Consider the following 21,667-nt stretch of genomic DNA (forward strand, 5'->3'; position numbering starts at 1 on the left):
TGCCCCTTAGACAGAATAGAGGGTTAGCACTGCACCCTGACCGCACTTCCTGGGTAAAGGGATGTCAGTAGAGAAGTGCCTTGAGTCTCACTGCCCACGAGGGAAAGCAGAAGGAGGCGGTGGCTTAGGGACAAGTTCGCTGGTGCCCATCAACCACACTGTGGGGAAGGACACTCTGGTATCTATCTGAATCACAAAGCCTCCTCAGATGTACTTTGATAAATATGCCACTCCATAGGCTTAGCTCTTCATTGCCTTCTGCTGTACACAGTCGCCCTTAGAGGTAAGCACAGAAGCCAGAGGCTGCTCGTCTGCGCTGTGTGTTCCTTTTATTGGCATTATGGTTATTTTAACAGTCACAGTGCAGACACAGAACAGTATGTGTATCACAACCAACCACCTTCATCAGTGTTTAAGACCAGGGGAAGATGAGTATTGTTTCATGAGCCCACCCCCCCCCAGCAAGCAGTAACTACTGAGGAAGCCAGGCATGCTCACAGACTTGCTTTCATTCAAAGGTAACAGATTCAACAGCACAACTTAAGTCGGATATAAGGCAACCATCTGCTTTTAGGAATCAGCCAGAAAGCACTGTCTGGAACCTTTTGCTTTAGAAACCTGGGTCCATATACACTTCCCTTTGCTTCCAAACTGTAAAACAAGCAAAAGCAGGGATTCACCCCCACCTCCCACCCCTCAAGAGGGTCAGTGAAGTACAGGATGTGATAAAATGCAGTGTTAGAGAAACAGGAGCCTGGGAAGCTTTCAGGACATGTAAGACCCATCACATGCTAGCAAGCAGACAAAGACAACGTCCAGGGAAAGAACTCAGGTGCAGCTCTGCTGATGCCCTGTGGGCAGGCAGGAGCCACACAGGTGCCAGACACCACCGCAAGGTCTGAGCTTCCACTTGCAAATTCTGGGTTTTCCTCATGAGTGCCCTCCACTTCAGACCTTTTCACTCAGCCCCAACTTAATGTTGCACGTGCTCTACCAAGTCACAGTCCTATGAGACTTTATTTGTAGGTTTTTTAAAAGTATTTTATACAATGAAAAAAAACTGTACAATACTTGCTATGTTTGGGCAAATATATACAAATGGAGGCTTTTTAAAAACAATCCCTCAGATGACAGGTTTTCATTCGGTTTCAGGATCAGCCATGTAAGACAGCATATTTGTCTAGTAAAAGGATGGCATGGTTCCATAAGCCACATTGACCCCTGGGAGAATGACAATCACAGGATAAGATAATCTACAATCAAATAAGCATCTTCCAGATAAAATTGGGTTCATCCAACCGTGATTCAGAAGGGCCTCTGCCTTGTAACTTGTTAGGAAGGTATTTGAACATGTTTGAGTATTCTGTACATACAGGTGCCAAAAGAGAAAGTCATTCAGTTGTTTCATATGCATTTATTGAGCACCTACTATGTTCTAGGCACTAGTAACAAAGATAAGTAGTCTGATCAAATTTAACTCCATATGGATCTTAAAACCTTTCTACCTGGTCCTGGGACCAAGATAGCTTCTGAAGAAATCTGTTTTTTAAAATAAAATGCACCATGTTAAAATGATTAAAAAAAAACTGACACTTGTGAAGCCTAAAGGAAGAGTGAGGAAAAGACTGGTTCAGGGACCTGGTTCTAATCCTGTGTGCTCCTAAGAGAGAGTCACTGCCCTGGTCTGACTCCTGGGGAGGTGGTAACAGCTGCAGTCATAGGACATTAGAGCCACAAGGGGCGGACCCTCTGGTCCTGTGCTCTTCAAAGGCCTTCATTAAAAGGAAAATACAATGTTAAAGCGCCAGAACCTCACCCTGCACCTTCCCCAGCCCTGGAGTGGTCCATGAGATGGAGTCACAGAACACAATTCGAGATGACTCGTGGAGCCCTGGATGAGAAAGATAACACACAGATGAGGGATGGCATCAGTGAGTGCACTGCTTCCTAACGAGAAAGAAGGAGAGGCTATACCGGTGAAGAAACTCATTTTTAAAAATGAGCTTAACAAATCAGCAGGGGAGCCTCATATTTTCTCTTAAGGCAGCCCCTTTACGAAAGGGAGCTTTGAAGGGAGGTTCAGCCAGCCAGCCAGCCAGCCAGCCAGATGCTGAAATGAGAACTACACTACAGGGCACGCTGAGAGAAGTGTGGTAGACACCACACAGGCCTGTGTCACTTGGCATTCAACCTTGCTAAGTCCCAGCCTCAGCCATGTAAGCAGTGGCAATCACAAGAGAAATGTGGAAAATGAGGAACAAGTACATACAAGTGCCAGCTCCCAGCTTCCCCATGGGAGGTGGTCAGCATCCGGCTCAGAAACACTAACAAAATGGGCATGGTCATCAGGTGCAACCAAAATTAGGAGTTTGAGATTTCTCCAGAGGCGGCCTCGTCACAGACGAAAGCCCTAACCACCATTAGCCACAGCACGCTTGAAACTAAACCAAAACATGGGAGTGGAACGCTGGACCTATTTGGCCAGGGCTGTGATCTCCTCTGACTTCATGGCATCAGACAGGAAGCTGAGTTCATTGCACAGAGTCTCATAGCGGAATGCCATCCGGATCTGTGCTACGTTGGTCTTTCGGATGTCATTGCCCTCTGGCCCTTCTTTGTAATAATTCTGTCCCAAAAACTTCTGCTTCTCCTGTAGGCCAAGAGAAAGAAAAGTGAGACCAGACTCATTTCTACATCCACACAGGCAGCTTTGACATGAGCCCCAGCACATAGACTAGTGCCCCTGAAGCTGATCCTCAATGGGGACATCTTCCTCCCATGGGACTCCCAATCCCTGGATTGGACCCTCCATGTTATGACCCTGACTACTTGGCCATTCCCTCCATTGTGAGAGGAGAGAGAATCACAGGACTGATGGGCCTACCCTGGATGGTAAAGAACCAGGACAAGGAACCCATCCTGAGGGGTGACATGGGCGTGCAGTCATGTGTTCCCGGAGAGGCTGGATCCCAGAGCAACTAAGTGCTGTCACTTAGGCCTTTAACTGTCATCTCTTCCAAGACCCTGTAAGACCACCTCTTCCCCTTCAAATGACATCCCCTGAGCAGATGCCCAGGTTCTCAGTGTTGGTTCCACACCCCACTCTTAAAGAACCCATACAAAGGCTGCTGAGACTCGTGTGTGCACTCAGTGTCTGCTCTTGCCAGGACTTTAGGGCCTGGGGATCCATTCCAAGGGGAAACTGGAAAACACAGAAGGAAATGCATGGCACAGTGTCTGCAGTGGTACAGGCTATGGAGAAAAATAGGTTAAGGGGGAAGGAGAAGACAACCAGGGAAGGCCTGGCTGAGGGCAGGTCTAAGATGAGGGGCAGCCATGGTGGCCCCCAAGGTTTCTGCTGGAGCCTGAATGTCAGTGCTCCTGAGACTTGATTTCCTCAGCTTGTCACCTATCTCGGTGCCTAGAAGTGCACAGAATTGTGTGTGCTCATTTATGAAGGGAGGCAGGACAGACAAGCCCACATTCACCTGATGCGAGAGGCCGCTCTGCAGCACACTGTTCCTGGCGATCTCACACAGGTCACACGTGCTCAGCTTCCACACTTGGGCTGCAATGGCATATTCCTCCATGAGTGCTTCCTAGACCCCGCCCCAGAGCACACAGGTTAGAGGAGACAACACCAGCCTTGCTACACAAACAGCACTCTCCCATGAGTGTCCTCAAGTTGCTTGCTCCTGCATCACCAAACAAACTCACACCTTAAACTCCAAGCTCCTGAGATCCTTTTATGTGCAACTGTGGGTTACCAAATAGAAATCAAAGAAACGTCTAGATTTGTTTGTTCACCAGTACCTAGGGCCAAGCGTGTCAGAAAGCTGGGGTCCCGCTCTTCTGGGACAGTCTTTATTAAGGGAGGTTCCTTAGTAAAATGTAGGAGTTTGTGTAAACAAGGATCTGTGAGTGGGACAGCTCCCCAAAGCAGCAGCCTCTGAGATTGACCAACAAAGTGATGGAGGCTTTGACAGAAAAACAGACATGAGCAGAGGGAACCCTAACTGGCAACAGATTGGTCAAGAAGCTCAACTAGTTAACTGTTGCCGTGTAATTAACTGATGCAGTGTAATTAGTTTTGTTCCAGGGCCTCATATAACGAACTGGAGCTGAATTGCTGTAATCAAGGTCTAGATTGATTTGACCTGTTGGCCCTTATCCTGGCGCCAACCGCCTGCCTCAAAAGTTCAGCACCCTGCAGTCAGGCACGTTTTTAATAATTATTTTTATTTCATGTGCATTGGTGTTTTTCCTATGTCTATGTCTGTGTGAGGGTGTTGGATCCCCTAGAACAAGAGTTAGACTTGAGTTGCAATGTGGGTACTGGGAATTGAACCCTGGTCCTCTAGAACAGCCAGTGCTGGCTAATTGCTGAACCACCTCTCCAGGCCCCATCAGGCATACTTTCAGTGCCTGCTCTTAGCTTTTTTTGTTGTTGTTGTTGTTTCGTTTTTTTGTTTTGTTTTTCCAGACAGGGTTTCTATGTGTAACAATTCTGGCTGTCCTGGAACTTTCTTTGTAGACCAGGCTGGCTTTAAACTCACTGAGATCCACCTGCCTCTGCCTCCTGAGTGCTAGGATTAAAGGCGTGCACCACTACACCTGGCTAGCTTTGCTTTTTATTTAACACGATTTTCATTAAAATGTTCAAAAATAAAAGTTAAAATGAATAAAATGTAAAAGACTCCCTCCACGTGAGGACATGATGCAATCCTTAAGGGGCTTGGCTTAGTCACAGCCCTGGTTTATCTTCTGGCTGAGAACTCTCTGCCATCCATCACCAGTCCTTTCTTTCCTGCCCCACCTCCTCCAGCTGAGGGGCTTGCACTGCTGTTACAAAGACCTCTGGGACTCAGACCTTTTGCCAGTTCCATTTGCCAACTATGTAGCTGTTGTGAGACAGGATTGCTTTAGCATACTTTTCAAGAAATTGAATGCAGAGGCGGAGATGGGAACCCAGCTGTCTTCTATTAAGTGAGACATTAAAGCAAACGCAGAACAACGCCACTCCTCTTGGGATTGTTGTTTTGGGAAATAGTTTCATAACATTTTTTGCTATTTATACAATGCTTAATGATTCCATTACTATTTTGGGATGGGTAAAGGGTGTGTGTGTGTGTGTGTGTGTGTGTCTATGTGTGGTGTTGTTGTCATCATTGTTTTTAGTTTCTTGGTTGTTTTTGTTTTGTTTCAGTGCAGGGTTTCATCTGTAGCCCAGGCCAGCCCCCAACTCTAAGTCCCACTGCCTCAGCCCACTAGTGCTGGGATTATAGGCATCAAACTGATACATTACTGTTTTTTAAAGGTGAAAGATTTTTACACTCAGAAGAGAAATTTTAAATGAGTTTGTAAATATTTTTTAAAGCATCCCTAGTTTCTCACACCACAAAGAGCAACAGACACAACAAAGAGGGGAGGCAGCTCTTTGAGGGCTTCCATTCTGGGTGTCTAGGGTCCGGGTGCTACACGCCTGCAGAAGCCCCGCCCAGGACACTGCAGCTTCCAATTTTAGCTAATCAGTGGCTGATCTTGTCAACACCAGTAGAATATGCTGGGAATACTTGTGGCTGCTCCCCGTTCATAACATCATCTTTCTCTTCTCTCCTCCCAGAAACCATAATCATAAAATACTATTAACAAAGCCAGGTATGGTGGCACATGCCTTTAATCACAGTGCCCTAGATGTATACCTAGATAGAGGCAGGGATCTCTGTGATTTCAAGGCCAGCCTGGTCTACATACTGTGTTCTAAGTTCTAGTCAGCCGTGGTTACACAGCCCTCCCCTGAAAAGGGACAAATACTACTAATTTTTAAAATTTTGTTACAATTTTTAATGCATGGTGTATTAGACTATTAGACTACCAGTTAGATTCCATTAACTTAAGGAAGAAATGATTTTATGCCCACTTCACAAATAAAAAGGAATACAATACATAAGAGTTATAATAACTCTACCAAGATCACAGAGATACATTTAAAAAATGTGGAATGGAGAGAAAGGCAAAGACTCACATCACAACAGGCTCACCCCTTGTCTTCATCAAGCCACACTGCCCCCAAAACAAAATTGGGCTGTGGACTCACATCTTCACAGTGGCAGGGCTTGGGGAGCAGGCCAAGACTGATACCTTCTGGGACACCATTGCACCCACCCCTATCCCCAACATCCTCACCTTGGTGTAGTGGAACTGCATGGGGTCATCAGTAGAGAGAGAGACATGCAGTCCCTTGTGCAAGAATTCCCGAAGCGGATTCTTGGAATATTCCAGAAACAGACTGTTGTTGCTGAGAGGAGACATGGCAATAGGGATCTGAGCCAGGTAGTAGAGATACTGCAATACAGGACTCTGCAAAAGATCCAACAAACACTCATGTGACATGTGCCAGTGGGGGTACTGTGTGAGAAGTGTTCCCAATACCAATGGAAACCAGAGGCTGGGCAGTGCTGGAGACCCCTCCATGTCCAGGAAAGCTGGGATGCCCAGACCCACCTTCCTATGCTGCCTGCATTCCTCTTATGACATGCAGGGAGCCTTGCCCACTGTTTGAAGCCCCCACTCTTGGCTCCACATTGTAGGGATTAGCTCTGGGAGGGAGGCCACATCTTACACTCCCCACAGGCCCTCTGAGGTGGGCAGGCCAGAAGAGCCCCCATATGTGTAGACACATCAAGTTCACACTCTCAGTGGTTTGGATATAAAACCCCGTAGGCTTGTGTGCTTGAGTACTGGGTTTCCAGCTGGTGGCACTGTTTTGGAAGATTGTGAAACCTTTAGAAAAATAGAGCCTCAGTGGAGGAAATGGGTCACTGGTTGTGGGCCTTGAAGTTTTATAATAGCTAGGACCCACTTCTTACCCGTTTTTCTACAGCCTGACTACATATGCAATGTAGCTTGGGTATTACTGCATCCCTGCCATGATGAGCTGTATCCTTCAAAGTGTGAGCCAAAATAAGGTCTACCCCTTTAAGATGCTCCTTGTTAGTGTTAGTGTTCAGGCATCTGTACTGGCCTGTCCTTGGGGTTCTGACCAGATACGCCCTCAGCTGCAGCCACTAAAAGTACCACCTGTGCACATTCACTATAGTCCCTTTTAAAAGGGCCCCGCCTAGTCCCTCCCTCCCTCCCTTTCCCCCTTCTTCCCTTTCTCCCTTCCCATCCCTCCATCCCTCTCTCTCTCTGCCCCCCCTTCTCTCTTCTCTTCTGCTGCTCTTGTCCCCAGAGGCCTGTCCCCCCTCTTCCCTCCCCGCTTTCCCCATTCACTTTCCCCCAATAATAATTAAAAAAAAAACCCTCCACCCAAGCTCTGTTGCATGGTGTCTTTCTTTCACTTGCTGCTTTTTAAAATTACAACAGTTAGGCATTTGGTCACAGCAGTGAGGAAGTGACTGACTAACAGAGAGCTGTACACACTCCAGCCCTCGGGGACCTAACCTGAAGGGAAGAGAAGAGGCAGGCTTTGTGCTATCGTCTGATATAGCACTTGTCCCTTTAAGTGTGGCCAGAAAGAGAATGTCAAGACCAGAGCAAGGGGATATTTTGGAAGAGATTCACAGTGACATCCTCTACACAAAGTAAAAGCTAGCTGGCCACTGGGCCCACCCTGGGGATGATCTAAGTCAATTACTGACCAATGGTGGATCCTTTGTCCAAAGGCCTTTAGAACGAGGGGGCTAGGAATGTCGCAGCACAGAACAAAGGTTGTTGGTCCATGGAGGAATCACTATTCTGTGTTTAACATTATGTTAAAGTTATGCTGTGGATGAATGTGGCTGGGGACAAAGGCTCAGCAGTTAAGAGCATGTAATGTCCTTGTAGGGGACCTGAGTGCAGATGGGGACAGTTCACAACAGCCTGTAATTCCAGCTACAAGGGCTACAACAGCCTCACGGGCTTCTGCACTCACACACAGACCCACACACAGACATACATGCATAATCATAATTTTTAAAAGTAGTCTTTTTAAAAGAAAGAAAAAGGGGGTTAGAAATACTAAACTGGTAGTGCCATTTCCTTAAAGTAACTAGGAGCTTTCCATTTGCTTTTTTAATCTAAATCATGTGTTTGGTTATTTTATGACTAAAAGTGAACCCAATTGTTTTGTTTTTTGGTTTTGGTTTTTGTTTTCAAGAGAGGGTTTCTCCGTGTAACACACCTGGCTGTCTAGAAACTCACTATATAGACCAGGCTAGCCTCAAACTCACAGAGATCTGCTTGCCTCTGCCTCTTGAGTGCTGGGACTAAAGGTGTGCGCCACCAAGACCAGGCTGAACCCAACTGTTTTTGTTTGTTGTTGTTCCTGCTATTTATTTGCTTTTGTTGAGAGGGGGGGGCACGAAGTTGTGAAGGGAGGTAGGGAAGAGTTGGAAGGGAAAGAATATGATCAAAGTATATGAAAAAATTAAATAAAATTGTCAGTGAACCCAAAAAGACTATAAGTAGCTCAGCCCTCCAGGAGTCATGGCCCCAGCACCACTGGCCAACACTCTGAGTGGGGAATGGGATCCCAGCACACCCAGCATGGCCTTGGAGTGGCCCACGTACCTTCTTAAGGAGCAGCCCATGGGAAATGTTGTCTGCAGTCAGGAAGGCGGACACTAGGTGGGTGATGGAACCAGCTTCCCCACAGTGAGGCCGGAACAGGAATGTGCTCAGGCCACGTTCCCTGCGGAATGGAGGCTCTAGGTCAGGATGTGACCCTGGTTTATCCTTCCCACACTCCCAGCCCAGGACCCTGTCCAGGGGAGACCTACCCAAGACATAGTCAGCAGAGCTAACCCAGTGCACCCTAGAAACAGCCCCTCCTATAACATAGAAGCTGAGAGACATGGCTTTCAGGGCAGAGGAGACTACCTATAGAGAGAGACCCTGGCCTTCCTTCACCCTTCTTCCCTCCCCTGCTTTCCAGGACTATGACCTCCATCCACCATGAGAAACCAAGTCCAAACTCTGCCAAAGAAATGAGTAAAGGCCCAGAGGGTGACAGGTGTTGAAAGATACTGAGCAGCTCAGTGACAAAGCCAGACCTGGAAAGCCCATCTCCCAGAGCTCAGCTCAGTACCACCTCCACCCTGGTCCCAGGCCCTTCTCTCAACCCCATTCTGAACCGCCACACCACAAACTTGGATTGGCTCAGAACTAGCCAGTGAGTAGCCACGCCCCCTCCCCTGAAAGACCGTGTGCGGAATAGTAGATTTATAGAAAAGAGAATGCTGCTGTGCCACCGGGCCCTTGCCAGCATGTGCTTCCTCCAGTCTGTGGAGCCTTTGCACGGGAGACCACCCTAAGGTTTATGTAGACTGAGTCTGCTTTACTCCCCATCTCCCCAGTGCCTGGACTGTGCCCATCACATGGTAATTACATTTTTCCAAAGCACAAACTCATGTGTGCAGATTGCTGCATAGCAGTAAATAAGCACGCATATGTGTTGGCATGCCCTGCGTCTCTCCTGTCTCAGGGATCTACAAGTCCACATGAAGGTATGTACTGGTGAGTATGTACATATGAACATATATGTGCACATATGACACATATCCTTATCATCATGACTCATCTCATGCATACGCCCATGTGTGAGCAGTAATGATAAATTTAAGTATCAATTTGGGTGCGCGGGTTGGCAGAAGTGAACACAGACCCAAGGATCACATGGGTGTGGAACATGGACGGATTTCTTCCAGGGCCACCTCACCCACCTGCGAAGGTTGTTCAGCACCATGATGTTGGCATACATGTAGTACAGGTAGTAACTGTAGGGTGGGTTCTGCTCGCTGGTCCAGAGGTCTGGACTGGGACTCTTGTCTGAGAACATGTGGTCGCTGTGCTTGGACTCATCATCCACGCTGTCAAACCCTGTCACCTGTGTGGGAAGTAAGGATGCTGGCACTGAACCAGGGTAGGATCATCCAGGACTGAACTCAGCTCCAGGCACTCACACTTCTGTTGGGGACCCTGGGCCTCTGCAGCCTTATCCCTCAAGGGCATAGAGCTGGGGTGCAGCACCTCAGTCTGTCCCCTCAGGCTTCCCAACGGGCCCAGCAGACAAGCATCGAGAAAGCCCAGCCCCTGTGTGGCAGTGGAGAAAATGAGGAAACCGAGGCTGGGCCAGATGAAGGCGAGTCCGAGCTGCCACATTTTCCCTTTGCCATGCCAAAGAGGCCAGTGCTGCAGGAATGGCAGCCACAGTCAGCAGCAGCAGTGGCAGGCTGAGGTGGGAGGGGACACTTGATGTGCCATGCACCATCCATCAAGTCCTCCTGGCCTTCCGCTCACCAGCTAGTTGGTCCTCAAGTGTCTCCGTGTGGGCAAGGGTGACTGAAGCCTCATTTTAGTACCATTTAGGAAGCTGTGCAAACAGAATGACCAGGCTCGGCCCACACAGGCTCCAAGACTTGTTGTAGGATATTATTTTAACTGGGCAAAGAGGTGTTACACTCGTTTATGCTGCAGAATATTACTTTAACTGTAGAAAAGTGTGTTACTTTTGTTTATGCTGCATTTGTTTAACAACGTAAGGATGTGTGTTTAATTGTGTAAAGACGTGTTGCATCTGTTTCACCTCGCCTGGCTAAGGCACCCGATTGGTCCAATGGAGAGCTGAATGGCCCACCAGCTAGGCAGAGAAAGGAGAGGCAGGGCTGCCATGCAGAAAGAATAGATAGGAGAAATGCAGGCTCAAGAGGAGAAGAATGAGAGAGGCGAGAAAGAGGGACACAGCAGGGCCAGAAGCCAGGCAGGCAGCAGCCATGCAAGTGAGAAATACAGAAGGAAGAACTGTAGTAGCCAAGAGGCAAAAAGCGGGTAAAGAGAAACAGGTTAGGTTCAAAGAGCCAGCCAGGAAAGAGCTGAGCCAGGCTGAGCCTTCCAACTAGGAATTCTCTATGTCAGGGCTGGGTTTGGTGTTATGGGTAGATGATTCCTTTGGGTTTGTCAGGTATCACCATGAGACGCCAGGATGCCTAACAACAGACCTAACGGCCCTGGCCAGGCCCAGCAGTGGCCCCAGAGGCATCTTGAGCCCCCTGGGAAATCCTTTTTACCAGGTACACCAGCCTCCAGGCTCAGAGCTGGTGACTCTTGCCCTTGGCTGCCCTTCTCTGCTGGGGACAGAGAAGCAGCCTCCCCTCCATTTCTTCTTTAAACAGCTTCTTGAGCTGGCAGCCGAGGCCTGGAGTCCAGGAGCTGGGGAAAGAAGCAATGGGCGCAGGAAGAATCCAGGCCGGGCCCCTGTGGAACAGCTGAGCCCTCCTCTACCACACTGAGCTCACCAGAGGCCCCAACACTTACATATTTGAGGAAGAGGTGAAGCTCCCGGTGGTCCTGGGGGTTGATGGTAGCCTTGAAAAGGGGCAGGAAGATGTTCTCCAGCATCTTCCCAAAGTTTGGCAGTAGTTTCTTTGACCTAAATATGTCACTGGGGAAATTAAAGGCTTGCTCGTTAGGACTTGATCTCTCAGGTGGCCCCGTCACTTTCTCAGCAGAGCAAGCACCCAGGACGGTGAGTGTTGTGCCAACTCCACATCTTCCAGTGCCCATCGAGCCAGAGGCCACTCCGAGAGTGAAGTGGAGGGATTCAGGCTAGCTGAGATCTGATGAGAGACTCCTCAGATTTCCAGTGAGCAGACTCTGCCACTCGGCTGCTCTAAACCCCATGCCCAGCCCAGCTGGGGACGAGAGAGGCACTCTGAGTGACAGTCAGGGAGAGGTCAGCAATGCAGGACACTGCCGGTCATGTCGTGCCCCAGGCTGGCCCAAATCCTCAATGAGAAGAAGGTGGGATGGTAGTCCCCCACCAAGGCCTTGCCGTATATTCTTCAAAAGCAAGAGTGACGTGTACTGGGAGCCAAGCACCGGCAGCTCTGCCTGCCCCTCAATAGCACAGGAGCCGTGCAGGACAGGGTGTGGTCCCCAGAAAACCCAGGGCAGACAAAGGCCCGATACTTACTAGATCCGGGGCACCTGGATGATCCAGCGCATGTTGGGTGAGTAGACCTTGTGCTGAATGAACCAGCGGGCCAGGCTGGACCACTCCTGGGGACTTCGGCCGTAGATGGAGAGCCGTGGTTCTGAGTACTGGTACTTGCTGTCCTCCAGTTCCCGGGCCACCTCCTGGTACCAAAAAGAACGGAGTCAGCCCAAGAGACCCCCAGCCACATGGGAGACCCCAATCCCCAGGTGAGCCCTGGGATCCTTTAGCTACCTGCTCATAGGTTGGAAGGCTGATCTAAATCCCTGGTGTTGCCACGTAAGCACCCACTCCCCAGCCGAGGCTTCTCCTGGGAGGGAGGCCAGGGTTTGACACCGGCATGCAGTAGAAACAGGCCTGGCTGTAGAACCAGGCTGGGCAGCAGCCGTGTCTCCACCTGGAGCCAGCCTGTGACCAGCCAAGTTCAGGCTGCAAACAGACAGGGGTTGCACCAGGAGGCTAGAGTTCTTCCCTTCTGTCCCCTTCCCTGCCATTGGCCCACACAACACACGTGCCCATGCTTGAGAGCAGGAGACCAGCACTGGTCTGTGCTGGGTGGTGGGAGGCCTTCAGGGAGAGGAAGAGACAGAGGTCATACACGTCCCTACTTTTTGAGGACAGTTTATGTCAGGAATCTGACGAGACTGAGGCTCACCCACCTTGACCATCCGAGCAAAGTACTCTCCTCCCAGGAAGTTTTCAGTCTTTAGATACAGGTCCCGGAGCTCACTGGCCCCCACGGGGTTGTACTTGGAGTTGAACTTGTCAAAGCGGTGAAATGTCTGCCGACCCTGTGAGGAGGAGACACCAGCCAGCTCCACCACATCTCTCTGTAGCTACCAAATGTGTTTCTCCAGGCCGTTACAAGATAGCCGCCACACTGGAAAATGTCGTCACCCCCCATCTCCATCTTTCTGTCTCCCTCCATCCCTCGCTCACTCCCTCCCTATCTCCCTCCTCCCTCCCTTTCTTTTAGATAGAATATCACTATGTAGTGCAAGGCAGCTTCAAACTTGCAGTCCTCCTGCCTCATCTGCCCAAGTGCTAGGATTACAGGCATGAATCACCATGCCCAGCTCTACATAATTTCCTGCATTAGAACCTTGGAAGTTCTGAATGCCAGGACCAGGTCCCCTCAGTCAGTCATAGCGCTCTTTGGACAGGGCAGTGGTGGAGGTTCGAGGAATTCAAGTGGCATACAGAGCAGAGGGTTCAAGACCACTGAACAATCAAAGCTCACAAATTCAACCTCAGGGAAGATGACTGAGCAGATAATGTGCTTACTTCACAGTATGGACCAGAGTTCAGATCCCCAGAAACCCACATCAATGCCAGACAGGGGTAGTGGCCCTGCCTGTGATTCTATCCTCGGAAGGCAGAAAGAGGATCCACAAAGACGCCGCCTAAGACTAGCCATAATGGTGAGCTCTAAGTTTGACTGAGAGACCGTGCTTTAATGAAGATGGGAGAGCAATCCAGGAAGAACCCCAGCACCCACCTCAGGCCTCCACATATGTGTACACACCTGTGCCACACATGTGCAAAAGCATACACCACAAAAAATGGAATCAGAAAAAAAAAGAATAGTTTTTACTGTGACTTTTTAGTCCTGAACAGTTTTACTGTGTGTATTTGTTACGTTTGGGTTACTTACTTGTCTTTGAATACTGTGTTACTTTTTACATTTTGACTATTGAAGGTAATGCTGCTATGAATACCAGTTTGCAAGTGTCTATTGATGTCCCAGTTTTCAGTGCCTTCAAGTGTATGTGAAATTCTGAATTTTAAAGAACCACTATGCTGTTTCCACAGCAGCACAATCATTCACAACTTTGAAAATTAACAAGATACAAAATAGCCATCACTTTATAAATCTTTTTATGTGTTGATCTTTTTCTGTTTGTGTGCCTATTTGGCTGGTTGTGTTCCAAGTGCATGCAGTGCCTGTAACAGCCATAAGAGGGCGCCAGGGTTCCTGGAACTGTAGTTACAGGCACTAGTGAGCTACTGACTGTGGGTTCTGGGAATTGAACCTGTCTTCTGCCAGAGAAATAAGCGCTCTTAATTGCTGGCTCCCCAGCCCCACAGTCATCTTATAGACAAGGGAAATGCTTAAATGAGTCACCTAAGAGCACATGACTCCTAAGTGGGATTAGACCTTGGAACCATCTGACTTCACGCCACATGTTCTTTCTTTGGCCCATGTTTGTTCCCAGCCCCATGATTCAATGACGCCAGACTTCTTCCACAGCCTCTGCTTCAAGCAGAGAAAGAAGACTCCCCAGCCACCAACTGTCCCAGCACAGTATGGAGGCTTCTGTGGGCAGAGATACCAGGGCAGAAGCTCACTTACCGCGTGGACATCCAGCGAGTCCACGGTGAGGTCGTAGGGGTCCATGTGCAGGCTGTCAAACACCTGCCTTAGCGTGATCTTCCGACCTAGCTTCTCGGCCACAGTCCTGTCAGGTTCTGTCTGGTACGTGTGCTTGATAAAACGCAGCAGGTGTTTCTGGTTCATGCAGGCCGCTGCGTGAATGTGCGTGTCCACCTGGAACACATCCCCCACTGGCCAATGAGCCTTTCCTGTCCCCTGGTGACCCAAGAGTCCCAGCCCTTGATGTGAAGCACAGACCCTGAGCACTACGCAGGAGGCCAGTGCCCTCATCCCTCTTCCTGTTTTTCCTCCAGGCCTCAGTCGCCTTCCCTGTGGCCCTGCCACCTCCAAACAGCATTAAGATATTCTTGTTTTGGTTTATATTTTTCCCCTCTTCAAAGTCCTCAGTGGCCCTCACATCCTCGGGGGAAGCCCAAAATTTTAGCCTGGAATCAGGGCTGCATGCAAACTCAATTCTCCCCTTCCTGCTGCCTGCACCACACTCGGGGAGCCTCTTATGGCTTCTCAGGCATCAAGCTATGCTGCATCACATTGCCCATGCCTTTCCTCAGCCCGGCAGGTCATCTTCCTTCCCACCAAGTGCATCTGCTTCCTCTACCTCCTCCACATGAAAGCCAATCCCGATCCCCTGGGCACAGCTAGAGTATTCTCTCCCTTGCCCAGCCTGGGCACTTGGTACAGTCATCCACACTGATGGGCACATCCTCCTGACTCCTCTCATATGTTTCTATCCACCTAGGATCTTCTCAAGGATGGGTCCATTGCATCCAGGTCTACAGTATCTACTCAAGAATTGGTCCAAAGTATCTGGAGAGTCATGGGTAGATGAGTGAATGGGTAAACCCACGGTGCCGTCAGTGTCAATGGTTTCAAATAACTATTGAAACTCCACTCTTCCCACTAACTTCTCTGAGAATTCCCAAAGCTATCCCCCTAATAGAGGTAAGAGGGTGGTCACCCCACCTTTCTCAGTCAATTCTACCTCACCCCAACCCAGGAATTCCGAGCCCTGCACAGCAACAGATGTTCTGACTTTAAGCCAACTTGTGGACTCGGACCTCAGAGCCAATTTTAACTCAGACAGGAACCTGGGGCTTGGGTTGCCCTACACTCGTTGGAAACACAGATTCCTCAGAGGAGGCACCAGCAAGGAGCCCAGCGGGCTCTTGGCATCCTTGTAGAATGTCTCAGGTCTTCCATAGTATGCTAAACTCCTAGAACATCAAGTTTTCTCTTCACCTCTGACCTCTTCTTGGTCTCCTGTGACAGCTCATCCTCACCCCAGACCTAAGCCACTTGTGCCCTCAGAGGTTTTTATTTGTGTATGTGATTGTGACTGAATGTGGAGGAGAGAGGAGAAAGAGGAGAGAGAAGTCCTGGGGAAAGGTGTCCTGGGAGAATGGGGTGGGGCTTGGGAGAGGGGATCCCAAGACAGAGAGGGGGAGGCCTGTGGGGGAATTCTGAAGAGGGTACTGGATCCTCAGGAGATGGAATTACATGTAGTTTGTGGGCTTCCTGCCATGAATGCTGGGAACTCAACTTCAGTTCTCTACAAGAATAAGAGCTATGACCACTGAGCCATCTCTCTGGGCTCCATCTGTGCCTCTAACTTTTCTCTTTACACCAACAACTCCCACATATGAAAGCTGAAAGCTCCAGAACTACCTAATTGCCTATCTGACATCTCTATTTGAGAAACTCAAAGATGGTTCCAAATTTATGTACCCCCCAAAATGTATTCTCCGTCTCAGACCACAGCCCAGACTGACCATCTCCCAGGCCTCAGGATCTGAGAAATGACACTCAAATGCTCACCATGGAAAATGGGGCATGTGCAGTTTTCCTGTCCCCTTCTCCCAGTACCAGGCAACCCCATCAGTTGTACCCTCCAAACAAATGTGCTCCAACCTCACTGCCACCCCAGGAACTCTCACCCCGAGTTCAAAAGGACCCCTTTCCTGGTTCTTGCAACTTCTCTTGTCCTCAATCAACTATGCCAACCTCACACACATACAAGCTAGAGTTGATTTAAAAACAAAACAGAAAACACCATCATTAATCTTAGGGTGAGGGCCATGGTAGTTTGAATGTAATTGGCCCCCATAAGCTTATAGGGAGTGGCACTATTAGGAGATGGGTTTTGGAGTAGGTATGGCCTTGTTTGAGGAAGTGTGTCACTGTGGGGGTGGGCTTTGAGGTCTCATGTACGTTCAGGCCATGCCCAGCATCTCAGTTCACACCTGCTGCCTGCAGATCATGATGTAGAGCTCCCAGCTCCTTCTGCAGCACCGCGTCTGCCTGCACGCTGCCATGTCCCACAACGATGATAAAGGACCGAACCTCGGAACTGTAAGCCACCCCAATTAAATGTTTTCCTTTGTAAGAGCTGCTGTGGTTATAGCGTAATAGAAACCCAAGACAAGGGCACTCCGAATATTGCCTTGTCCTATCCCCCTATCACCTCTATTCCTGCTCTTTTTACTATGTTCCACCTACCAGGCTAAGGGAAGAGGTGACTAAGTCTCAGTGTCCCTGCTGGGTCACCTTTCATGAGCCCCAGAAGGTCAAGAGAGGTGCTCCCTGACACCAGCCTGCACCCTGGAGCTGCAGCTTACGGGCCCTCTGCCAAGGCTAGGGTGAGGAGGTACTGACCTCCAGCCAGGGAATGCTGTCTACAGCTGGTTGGTCATCTGTAAGCCATGCCACGCCAGACATTTGATCTATTGGACTCCTGTGTACATTATCCCAGCCAGCCCATGGTGTTAGGCACATCAGTCACTCAACAGGGTCCTTCCTGCCATCAGTTTCTGACACTCCTCCAAAAAAGACAGAAACAACTCAAGGCTGCGAAGCCCGAAGCATCACACAGAGCAGGGCTGAGGCTCCAGCACTTCAGCGCTGAGACCAGACCAGATCAGCCTGGCTCGAGCACTGGCCTCCCTCTACTATCTCAGCATGACTCCACACATTCTTCTAGCTGTGTCCTCCAGCTTCCTGGTCATACACACTGCCTGTCATGGCTCCCATGAGTCACAGGATATAGAATGAAAACAGCTGGACCATCCAGGAGTCACACAGTCCCAGCTTCAGAATCTCAAAGTGACTCAAAAAGGTCTTCATTAAAGGTTAGTGTCTTCAGTTCACCAGAAGACCATCTCATGAGATTCAGGTTCACACAAACGGTAACATTCCAGTGCAGGACTGGCTGATATTTGGGAGCTAACACTGGCCATTCCCACACCCATGAGTAATCAGTAATACTATTATTTCTCTAAGCTTGAATAGCTTCAAGGAGCCAATCCCTACTGGTCAGATGTGGCCCAGATGACATGTATGGTGTCCCTGATGTGACACTTTAATAACCAAAGTGGACAATGCCCATTTGCATCTAATACCCAACTAGCAACTGGCAAACACAACCCTTCTGTCTAAGCACTGGGCAGAAAACACTGTCTCAGTTAAAGGTCTGTCTGGTTGGGGCTCACAGTGTCATAACTCATCCCCACCACCCATCAGACACATGCCATGCCCAGGCTCTTGTCTTCAGAGCCTGGCTCTGAACATGACATGACAGCCACCACAGAAATAAGATGCCCCTTCCCAGCCACTGTGGATTTTTAAATCCCAGTCTTGTCCCTAGCACACAGGTCTTAGGGGGGGATAAAGCCTCCAGCACCCAGTAGGCCAGCTTTCCCACCCTGGAGGAGCGAACAGGCCTAATTCAGAAGCTCTGGACTTATGTTTATGGACTAACCAAGGTGCCCAAGACCATACTGTTGGTGTCACAGAGCCGGCATCAACCCCAAACTGCCAGGGGACCCCAAGAATCATCTCTGTGCTCTCCCCACAGTCCCAAGGAGTGGCTGAGAACAGCCCAGGGATAGTCCATGGCAGTCCAGGGATGGCCATCAGAAGCACAGTCAGTTAGGCCAGCCTGGCCCCAAGCATCAGGAGGAGGCCCAGAGCGCTCACGCCTCTGGCGGGCAGGGCTGTGCTGGACTCAGTAAGGTGTTTCACTGGTCTGCCAGGTCTGCGCTGAGCTCTTACAGTAACTGAGGAACCACCTGACTAAACACCTAAGGTTCCCAGGGAAGGAATAGTAGCTATTGTGTCTAGGTAAGTAGTCTAGACATGACCTTTCACCCCTGCCCAGGCATACTTAGAGAAGCCTGTCATAACCCACGAACCCTACTCTCACTTCTGAAGCCTCGTGGTCAGTCAGAGACTTCTGGCATTCTTAAGAAGCCCATAGGCTTCCATGGTTCAGAACCTTCCCAGGGCCCTGCAGCCTCCTCTGCCCACCTCGCTGATACCTAAGTTCCAGCCCTGCCTGCTTCCCCGTCTCTCCTTCCTCTCCCCTTCTCCTGACACCTGCATGTGCCGCGCCTCCGTGGGAATCCCCTCTGTCACTCTTTGCCTCCCCTGCTCAGTTCTGGCCTTTCTGTGAAAGTCACTCCCACCCTCATAACAGCCCTATCTCTGGGAATTCTTCAGGGCAGGAAGTGACTCTTGCTCTCTCAGCCACGCTCAGCATGGTTCCAAACCTCAGTGTGTCTTACTTACCTGGAGAAAGTGGAAAAGCTCCCGGCCAGGATCCCTTAACACACACACACACACACACACACACACACACACACACACACACACACACACACACACACACACACACACACCTGTCCTTGCTGCCACCCCTGCAGGCAGAAGGTACCAGAGACATTCAGCCATTCCATAGTTAGAAGAGCAATAGGCAGAGACAGGAGCATCTTAGTGATTTGCTTTAAGAGACCTGAGTCCAAAGGATGTAAACCCGCACCTCCTAAGTCCAAAGAAGAGCTAACAGCTTTCCCTCTGAGATGACTCTAACACATCCACTACCACCAGTGCTTAACTGTTGGGACCAATGAGCAGGCTGTGCTCTGACTCCAGAGGAAGAGACATGTACCAACAGAGGCAGCCACGGGATCTAGGGTGGTACCGTCTAAGGATGCAGTCCACAGTCTTCCTTCTGCACATGTGACCTAATCACACCAGATCCTAGGGCCAAGAAGACTGACCAGCCAGGACACCTGACACTCACCCAGCTCTGGTCCTAAACAGACTCAGGGCATCATTCCCCAGGCCCAGTATGGAGCCAGGTGAGTGGTTTGAACACTCACCACCACGTACCTTCCTCACATTATAGAAGTCTCTGTGGGGGTTACTCTTCAATTCCTTGAACTCGGACATCTCGTTTAACATCTCATGAAGGCTGAACTTGGATTCCAGAAAGTTCAGTCGCCGGTGACAATAGGTTTTCCTGCAAATCAGTGAGCGATAGAGACCACAGTAAGAAGTCACATCAAACATCTGTTTATCAACCTCCAGAGAGGGTAGTGACCCCTGAGTGGAAGGGTCGGGCTCTGATAGGATGAGGAGGAAATGCCAAGATGTCTCCAGCTTCCCTCAGACCTGGCCAGCAGGCCTGTGCCGTCATGCCCGTGAGGAGACAGTTAAGACACAGGGGAGAGAAGCAGTAACTCTGGGCCGGTGTGGGGTTTTGTTGTCCTATGTGTCTGAGCACAGGGATAAGCATCCTATGTATTAACTATGGAGATGGTAACACCCCAGACTGAAGTTATGAGGCCAGTGTCTGACTGGGCAGCCCTTCCCATTGTTCTCCTTACCTCTCCTCAGCCCCCCTAACCCTTTAAAGATAAAATTCATTGCCCAGAATATCAATAGTACAGTCAGACTATATTGTACAACCTTACTAGCTTGGGATGCAGGCATATCAGCCATTTGCCCATGATCAACCGCCCTAGATCCCAAGACCTGAGGGCTCCGAGACTCTTGGGACAAGAAGAGGACATTTTCAGTGAGAGGCAGGTGAGGAGCACTGGGACAGAAGCTTTGTTGGCCTGACACCTCAGGCTCCCCACCCAGAGAAAGCACTCACAGAGTTTTCCTCAGCCAGCATTTGGCGAGCTTCACTGCTATGGCCAGATGTCTCCCACACCCAGCTCAGCTGCCCAGCCACACAGAATTAACCACAGTTCATGTCATCCTGCTTCCACAGTATCCCCAGGCAGCAGCTGCCTTCTTACCTAGTCCCCTAGGCCTCCACAAAGAGCAGCTTCTTGGAATTAGAAAGATGGCTCAGTGGTTAAGAGCACATACTGTTCTCGCAAGAAGACCTGAGCTTGGTTCCAAGGGCCCAAATCACCACTGCCTGTACTCAAGCTCCAGGGGACCTTGGGACTTCTGACCTCCTCATATGCAGATATACACACATACATATATGTAAATGGCAAGGATAACATTTTTTTTTTGGTTTTTACGAGACAGGGTTTCTCTGTATTGTTTTGGAGGCTGTCGGTCCAGCCCAGCCTCGAACTCACAGAGATCCGCCTGCCTCTGCCTCCCGAGTGCTGGGATTAAAGGCGTGCACCACCACCGCCCGCCAAGGATAACATTTTTAATGCCACTGCACAGCGGTGTCGTCTTCTATATGCAGAGAGAAGCCCTGGGTGAGCACAGGGGTCCCAGGGTAGGAAAGGAAGGTTAACATTACTCTGTCCAGTGTCTGTCCCAAGAAGGTCTCTCCTTGACAACTTTTCAGACAACAGTCACTGCTCACACCCCTGGTCAAGCAAGGCTTTCCAGAAATTGCTCCTTCCTCTCCAGGGGGTCTTAGTTCTGGCCTCTGATCAGTGAGGACCAAGAGTTACTGCCCACCCTCACCAGTCTTGCTATTTTCTCTCAGAGACTAGGCCTGCACCCTTCACAGCAAAACCCAAAAGGCAGGAGGCATGGGAGAGAGGGCGCATGGCACTCTGGCAGCCCTTCACCTTCCCCAGACTCCAATTCCCAAGGTGCAGGTAGCTGACCCTTCACCATGGGTTAGCTCATTTCCCTGCCAGGAAGAGAGCCACCTGCCCTGTCAGCTCCAGTCAAGCCCTTGAGCATGCGTGGGGACACAAAGGGCCCCAGGCTCCCTGCATGCTACTTTCAAAAACACAGAAAGCCCAAGGGCTAAAGCAAGAGTCTTCACGACTTCCTCCACGCTTGCTCGCCCAGGCCCTGGGCTGGCAGCTCTCCGTGGTGTTTCCTGGCCTGAGGAGAGGATGACAGCTGATGTAAGGTACACAAATAGCCACTGCACACAGAAACTGCCACACATGTGTGCAACATGGACCAACAGCGACAACTCTAAGCTTGTGCCACCCCAACAAGAAAAACCCAGGATGGTTCGCATGCATCAAAGCTTGCTGCTCCTTCCCACAGCACCCACACAGTGAAAGGGGGAGTCAGGTAAC

At 49.8% G+C, this 21,667-nt stretch overlaps 1 protein-coding gene across 6 annotated transcripts in view; it reads right to left on the bottom strand.

Moving 5' to 3' along the window:
- Positions 1-998: 998 nt before the first annotated feature.
- Ampd3 (adenosine monophosphate deaminase 3) overlaps positions 999-21,667 on the bottom strand; it is a 47,993-nt gene continuing 27,324 nt past the window's right edge. For all 6 annotated transcript variants that reach the window (XM_013117556.3, XM_013117555.3, XM_013117557.3 and 3 more), the window contains exons 6-15: positions 19,539-19,668; positions 14,331-14,525; positions 12,637-12,768; positions 11,957-12,120; positions 11,299-11,425; positions 9,708-9,871; positions 8,557-8,677; positions 6,187-6,360; positions 3,489-3,599; positions 999-2,650 (exon numbers count right to left, since the gene is read on the bottom strand). In XM_013117556.3, the coding sequence (XP_012973010.1) occupies positions 2,474-2,650; positions 3,489-3,599; positions 6,187-6,360; positions 8,557-8,677; positions 9,708-9,871; positions 11,299-11,425; positions 11,957-12,120; positions 12,637-12,768; positions 14,331-14,525; positions 19,539-19,668 (1,495 nt within the window). In that variant the 3' untranslated portion in view covers positions 999-2,473. The remainder of the gene's footprint in view (positions 2,651-3,488; positions 3,600-6,186; positions 6,361-8,556; positions 8,678-9,707; positions 9,872-11,298; positions 11,426-11,956; positions 12,121-12,636; positions 12,769-14,330; positions 14,526-19,538; positions 19,669-21,667) is intronic.

The sequence above is a fragment of the Mesocricetus auratus genome, unplaced genomic scaffold (assembly GCF_017639785.1).
Source record: "Mesocricetus auratus isolate SY011 unplaced genomic scaffold, BCM_Maur_2.0 Super-Scaffold_4256, whole genome shotgun sequence".
NCBI lineage: Eukaryota > Metazoa > Chordata > Mammalia > Rodentia > Cricetidae > Mesocricetus > Mesocricetus auratus.